The following is a 7,680-nucleotide window of genomic DNA, read 5'->3' on the forward strand; positions in this document are numbered from 1 at the left end:
TATTACCAAGAGGAGTGGGGAGTAATTTGAAATGATCTCACTGTGGCACAGCTGTTGCATGGATCATTTTGAGATTGCGACACACAGTGATAAATTATAATCACAGGAATTTGTCATGTCATACTTCTGAATGAGAGGAGATGGGTTGCTAAAAACAGGATAGAAGTTGGTAGCCATTGATGCAGATCGAACTTGGCATTTTACGTGGCTGGTTTTGCTACTTCTGAAAGGTCTGCGTCTACTATCTGACATCAGTGTCATCTTAGAAAGCATCTTAGCAAACCATAAACTAACATCCTTCACTACACTAATGCATGCAATATCCGCATCCCCCCCCCCCCCCATGCAGCTTTCACAACTGAGTTTACCAACAGGTCAACGCACGGACCTGTATCTACTGGCTCCGTTTTCCATTGAACTTAAATTTGGGATATGTAAATATGTAAATGGGTATCTGTGTTACAAAAAATCCTTATGAAGCTGACGCAAATGTTAATTGATTCATTACTTTACACATTGAAAAGTGTATTTTATACACAGCCGCTACATTCAAAATCGAAGGGCAAATGGAAATACCCACTTTAGATAATTTTTTATTTTTGCAAATCATGCACTAGATTGGCGCGAATGGTAATATGGAGTGCGTGCCTCTGTCATCAGTGCTGTTGAAAAGTCGAACGTTGTTAATGGCTTAACGTGTTAAAATTAAAATTTCTATATAAAAACAGATTAACAAGTACAGACGATGGTAAATAAATGAATACGTTAAAAATAATAACATGGTAAATAAATAATTGTCGACAGGAATATGTATAAAATAATATATTAACGTTCAGAGTATAAAAAATATAAATTACAAATGTAATTTCTTTAATTACTCATTCTTTTAAATTGTATTTCAGACTGTATTTACATGGACATTTATTTATGTATTGCATTATTTATTTATTATGATTATGAGCAATCGGTACTGGAAAATTATAAAGGAATCTGCACCGGATGCATCTGATGTATTTCGAACATTTTTAGATAGCGTTTCGTCCGTTGTGGAAATGCTTAGCCTATGGTTTTAGGTCTTTGAAAGTTGTTTGCGGTCATGACAGGGATGAGTATTACATGGCTGTACTATGAACTAATTTCCTTCTTTTAAAACGGCCTCTCCGGGCATAAGGTTCCATGATGTGCTGCTTAGAAGTGAACACAGACTTCCAGTACCAAAGCCTCCTATATCTAGGACACCAGTACGATTGATCTAATTCTATTAGCCCCATATAACAATGCCCTCTGGCTCTACGGTAAGCGAGTAGGCTACGTCCTAGGCGTATAGTAGGCCTACCAGGCCCGTAGAAAAAATGGTAGGCTGTTGAATTGAGTGAAACTAAGGAATAACTTCTCTGACCCTCTGACCAAATGGAATTTGTGTGTGTATAACAACATACATAAATAAACATAATTAAGCATATCATTATATTCCCTTAATACGTGATAATTAGTCTTGCACCTTAGTGCAACACGATGAAGTAGGCCAATATTTAACTAAATTCAGAAGCCACTGTCGCCAGCAAAAAAATAAATGAAACAGGTATTATCTTAGCGAAATGAAAATAGAGCAACCTTAACATAAAATAAGAAGTTGACTATGAAAGAATACAAATGCATTTCTTCACCAGACGTTGCTGTCATAACAGTACGACCCTAAACGCCCCAGTTTTAGGTGTTCCTCTCACTGCCTGAAGAAAACACAATTGTATTCTTAATTTAACTAGCTAACACACCACATATGTTTGTAAATGCAAAAAAATTACATCGTAAAAGAACAGTTGGGACGCCATTCTTCTCATGAATATTGGGAACATGGTAAGAACAACCGGTAAAATATCATCTGATAGCCACCAAATAAAGGCCCTCAGATTACCAGGTTTCACTCAAAATTCAGGGCTACGCTGCAAGTTTGACCGGGACACGGTTCACTCAGTTATTGCTGTGCACTTTTGGGAGAAGAAAGTACAACCCGCAGCAGGATGCTAGCTACTATCAGTCGGCAACTCAGAACCCATCCAGCAGTAAGTACAGATAAGGTCCGGAGGGTTTATTGACAAAGTAGGTGAGAGAGCGTCGGCAGTAAAAGTGGGGCAGTGGCCTCCTGTTGTTTGTAACGTTAACGCAGCTATGTTTAGCTAGCTGGCGATGATCCAGGGAATCCCATGTATGTGGCAGATTAGTTAGACGTTTGGAATCGTTTCCTATTGATGTTTTTCCCCCACACAAACATGCGTTCATTGACAACACATTTCAAATAAGTGTGTAAAAGAAATTGCCCGTCTGCTATTTTAGAATCAGCAAGTGATGGTATTTCAGCATAAATTTAGTTGACGTTTACCGAGAAATAGCATAGAATGATCACAAAGTGGTAGCAGTTTCAGCCTCACAACTTTTTACACCTAGCTACCATTGTCATTTGTCATTTGCCATTTGCCACAAAGATAGTTAGTACTATCTTTGTTCCCTGTGTGACAAATAAAAAAGCACACTAAATAAAAGTTTAATGTCCCAGTTGAACAGAATCAGCGAGCTAGCCTGCTGGCTAAACAACTATGCTAAACTTGCTAGCTTGGTAGGCCCGAGTAAAATTGATATAGCAAACGTTTGTGTCGGGGCCTAGAAGTAAACGGGGATAAAACAAGGATGGACATGGATAAGAAAACCCCATATAGGGTAGTTTTAGTTTGAATTTCAGCAGCATTAGTGAACATCGACTTTAATCTGACCAAGTCAGATAGCTAGTTGGTTAACTAGGATATATAGGTTCTGTAGCTAGCTAGCAAACAGAATCGTGAGTAATTTTAGTCAAATGATAGAATCTTATTTTGTTATCAATGGCGTTGCAAGGTTTCTCTGAAAATGAACAGTATTTATTCCTCTCATTGGATTGAACTTCTGTGATCTCGGTGCATTTTAAAGAACAGCGCCGTATCTTGACGCACATTTAGCTCCAAGGATTGATAGTGTGGAGAACCGAATTTGTGACCTGTCAGCTCTCTCTCTGTCACACCAGTTGATTCCACTCTTCATTTTCATCGGTGGTGGTACGACAATGTCCATGTTGTACCTCGCTCGTCTGGCCCTGCGCAACCCAGACGTCTGGTAAGCGTGTGTTTTCATCACATGATGTGTTCTGGAGGTCCATTTCATATGTCAGGGTTCCCTAGAACACTGACACATTACCCGTTGAGTATTGCCCCTTTCCAGTGCCTCTTCTGCTTGGGGCAGCTGGGGGTGCGTGGAGATGGAGTTGGGCCTTGATGGAGCACTAGTTGGAGGCCTGTGAGTGATGTGCTTGTGATGTTTTGCAGTTGGGACCGCAAGAACAACCCTGAACCATGGAACAAAATGGCCCCCACTGACCAGTACAAGGTATGGACTTGTCACTCGGTGATGTAACAGAGCACTACACCTAAAGCAGGCCATTATGTGTTAGGAAATTATCAGGTTTAGTTGGGTGTTATTTTATTTATTTATTTTTTTTTACCAGCAAAAAGGCATCTTTCAAAACTGCAAAATAAGAGTCAAATTATTCTCATCCCGATTTGGATTCTGTAATCTGATTTGACATTTAATCTTGGAACAAATTTTGCTCTTGGGTTTACTGTTATTACCTTGGTCCAAAATAAAAAAATAAGTCAGATCATTTTGATCATACTTGGGAAGTGAACACAGGCATTCAGAATGCCACGCGCATGATAGCGTCAGGTAAGATTGGAACTGTTTGTGAGGTTTATAATGGTTCTTATTGCTGGAAAATAAGGCTAAAACAAATCTATGCATATGCAATTTCATGGTTTAAATGTTGCTAAATAAAAATAGGCTATTTACGCTTGCATGTTTTGCATTTTTATACATATTGTTTCGTATGGCTTTACAAATGCCTCTTACCTAACGTGGACCATGTGGCCTAGTTAAATGCAAATATGGGTCACAAAGGGTTGGATTGAAGTCTGGATCACTTAAGTTTTGAAAGACTGGTTTCTGGGGACTAGACCGGCTTCAGTCCTCGGTCACATGGGAGAAGCATAATATTCGGTGTGCTGTTTTGGATGTAAGATGCTAGTACGGGTCAAGAGTTATTCATTTTTAATATGGTACTGAGCTGAATTCTGAATAGTTCAGAATGACACATCTCTGAAGCAATTTTGCAGTTAGATTTTGGCCCACTGTTATTTTTGACTTGTATGCGTTTGTTTCTGCTGAAGAGAGTGTGTCCCACAGTTAAACTATGGTTGCTGATTTTTTTTTTTAAAGTCATGCTTAGTCTCCATAGTTACAAAGTCAAGATTTACTGATGATGCTTTCTGAACTGATTGCAGTTTTTCGCTGTGAACATGGACTACAGCAAGCTGAAGAAGAATGGCCCTGACTTCTAAGCGAACCTATCCCTCTGCTTGCCAATGGACCAAAGCAGACCTGCAGTCATTAGGATCCAAAAAAATGACCCAAACAAATGCAAGCTAACCGCACAATTGAACCTATGACACTCCACTGTGCTTTGTTTACATAAAATGTCTTTTTACCTTTTCCTTAATACCCATGGTTGTCTGTAGCAATAAAATAAAGATAATAAAGATGGCAACCTCCTCCTGGTGCAAGAAAATTGTGTGTGGCTGTTATTATTGGATATTACTATTTTTCACAGAAACATGCCCTGTGTGTTGTATGCCTATAATAGATTCCTTGCCTGTTGTAGTTTTTTTTGTAAAAAGGCTCCATTTTCTGCTTTAGGTAGTAATTAAGTCTGCATAATGCAGTCTTTCTGACAGCAGCTTAAGTATTGGCACTTTTTAACACCTAGGTAACTTCACGCAAAGACTTTGTATCCAGTACATTTTCAAACTTAATTTTGGCTGTCTCAAATCCAAGGAATGCAATTGAATGTGAATTTGTTTGCATACAAATTCAGATGCATTTTGTTTAGTTTGCGAGCTATTACGCAAGCCAAAATTCTTTTGGTTTCACATTGCAGCATCTTCTTTGTATACAGTTAGCCCATTTACCTGCAGTGGGCAACCTATATGCTGTGCTGTTGTGTCTCTAGTCTAGGCACATACATAGGACTTTCATATGTAGATCAAAATCGCAGATGAGTTCAGTTCCAGACAGGTTAATATCACTCCTCTGTTGCTCCCAGTTCTTTTGTACATTTTGATAGAAAAGGACATTACAAAACCAGGTGTTGTACAAGTGACCCTCTTTAGAGACCCTCTCAGAGAGCCCATCATTTGGTTCAGTAAGATCTCTGAACAACAGTTCCATGTTGGGAGCATCAAATCAAAATGCAGTCAGGCCACAATAAATTAAAAAATTGGTCTTTCAGAATTCATAAACGTGCTCTTCATCCTTGGACATGCAGTTCAGAGAAATTTGCCTGCTCTATAAATGTCAAGAGATCATAATGTAAATCTCAGTCTGGAGAATTTCAAGTCAGATGTGTAAATACGTCAATGAAAATGTCAAGGAAGGATGCCTTTACACTTGAAAGTAAACTTCTGCTAAAACTACCCATCACAGAAAAGGTTACAGTAAGCTTTGTCTCCAGGGAAAAGATGGTCGATAAGATTTGAAAAAAAAAGCATTTGCTTTTTGTATAATAAAATAGTATAGTGATCATAGGCAATAAGCTGTCTGATTATAACAAATGGAGACTAGTAAAGGCCCAAGGAACAATATTGAACATCACAGAACTGAATTTTTAACAGTATGGCCTCTTTTAATTGAATTCCAATTTCATTTTATGTTCTTTTTCCTTTACAAGGACAGGTGTGTGAATCAGGAACAGAGCAATTGTCGGTGCTGACAGCTCTCGGTCGGCAATCTCGAGATGCCCTGAACCTCTGTGTGAACAAATGGCAAATGAGGTAAAAGTGTTCTGTGGGTGCTGGTTCTCCTGCCCAGGGTTTGCCCTGCACCACCCCCATGACCCATGGAGGTGGACACAGCACTTTGTCTGCCTGCGCTGCCGGAGATGCTGGGAAAATAATGAGCGTGAGAGCAGGAACCCGAGACATGCTCTGTTGTAAATTGTCTCCTCCGGGTCATGCAGGTAGCATCCCTGGTCTGAAATACAATGAAATTTAACACAACAACGGTTAGGGGGGAAGTTCCTTTTCTCTGTTAGGTGGATGACTCGTTTCCTTAATTTTAAAACCACTGGAAAGGCATTGTGAGTGATGTGATTTGGAGTTGTTCCATATCCAGCAATTCTAAGAGGGGAGGACAGTCATGTGGACAAAGGGGCAGATTGATTTTTTAAAAATCCTTGATTTTGTGTGGGCTTGTCTGTGGGAATGAATGGGGTTGTGTGTGTGTGTTGGGGGGTAGGGGTGGGGGTGGGGGTAATGGCTGTTTAATAAGGAGTACCGTGGCGCATTGGTTCCGCTTGAATGTAGATGAGTTGCTGTGTAAATAGGTAGTTTTTTAATGCTTATTCCACTATCTCATAATTGTTTTTCCCTGATCAGCTTTATATCATTTATCTCTCACAAGGTAGTCTATGATCCAAGGCAATCAGGTTAGTACATCCAGATGCATCCCTCTTGACGCCTTCTCCCCCCCCCCCCTTCTCCCCTGGCAGCGTTATTTCTGTCTTAAGCCTGATGGAAATATACTGGCATAACATAGATGTTTTCTGCGGACCCTCTCCTTTCGCTTTGCTCAATCAGTCATACCACAGAGGCAATTCCTACGCAGGATACCGCAGTATATTAGCACAGCTCGGCGCGTGCTGAGCAATACTGCTCAGGTACTCCTGCAGTATCAGAGCGTGTGGAATGTGTCCTTGTGTTCCTTAGCGAGAGAAATATTAAAATGAGATCCCGGAGACCGTTCGGAGGGCGTCGGAGATCAAAAGCCTGTGGCGCAAACAGTATGCACATTTAATCAGCAGTGACACTAATGGGTGTGAATATTGACCCCGTCACACACGAGGGTGAAGCGGCGGCTGGCTCGGTGCCTCTCTGCTGGCACCGCACCTCTTCAGCGCTCTCCGGAGGAGGAATGAAAGACCCTAACCCATGCTTGTTTTTAAGCAGACACATGAATTCACCCTGTGGTTGAGTTGTCATGTCTTCACGTACATGGGCGCTAATGAAATCCCTCCTGAGTTTGTCTTGCGTGTTTATCTGGCGCTAGTGGACTCATTGATGTTAAACAACAAAGTGTGTGATATTGCGGGACTTTCGTTGCAGAATTCTCAGCAACATTCATGTTACAAAAATTCAGTGTTGTGTTAAAACAGGAGTCATTCCTTTCAGCTAGTGACCTCCAGTTTAGTGCAACACACCAGTATTGTGTAGCTACCTTTACTGCTGTAACAGACTAGCTTTGGAACAGTGTTTTAACTCATGAATTCAGCTGGCTCTGGCTCATATGCATATGCATAGGTCTGAAAAATCATTGGTTTCTTTCCAAGACTGAAATGTCCCCCTTGGCAGCACTAAGCAGTGTATAATGCTCATGGTGTTAAAGGTGTAACCATTCAGGCAATGCATGAAAATGATATGTTAATATCTAAAGAAAAAAAAATTCAGACCACGAGACATCCAGAGGAAGGTGAGAAACTGTTACTAACAGTCTGTGAGTTACAATATGAGTTACAGTATGAGGGTTAGATCTGCAATTTATCCTCAG

General features: G+C 40.3%; 1 protein-coding gene across 1 annotated transcript; it reads left to right on the top strand.

Annotated features, from left to right (window-relative positions):
- Positions 1-1,900: 1,900 nt before the first annotated feature.
- LOC118794984 (cytochrome c oxidase subunit NDUFA4-like) lies at positions 1,901-4,648 on the top strand. Its single transcript, XM_036553299.1, has 4 exons — positions 1,901-2,063; positions 3,056-3,144; positions 3,354-3,414; positions 4,365-4,648. The coding sequence occupies exons 1-4, from the start codon at positions 2,022-2,024 to the stop codon at positions 4,419-4,421; spliced, it is 249 nt and encodes an 82-aa protein (XP_036409192.1). The 5' UTR covers positions 1,901-2,021; the 3' UTR covers positions 4,422-4,648.
- Positions 4,649-7,680: the final 3,032 nt, after the last annotated feature.

This window comes from Megalops cyprinoides, chromosome 19, assembly GCF_013368585.1.
Source record: "Megalops cyprinoides isolate fMegCyp1 chromosome 19, fMegCyp1.pri, whole genome shotgun sequence".
NCBI lineage: Eukaryota > Metazoa > Chordata > Actinopteri > Elopiformes > Megalopidae > Megalops > Megalops cyprinoides.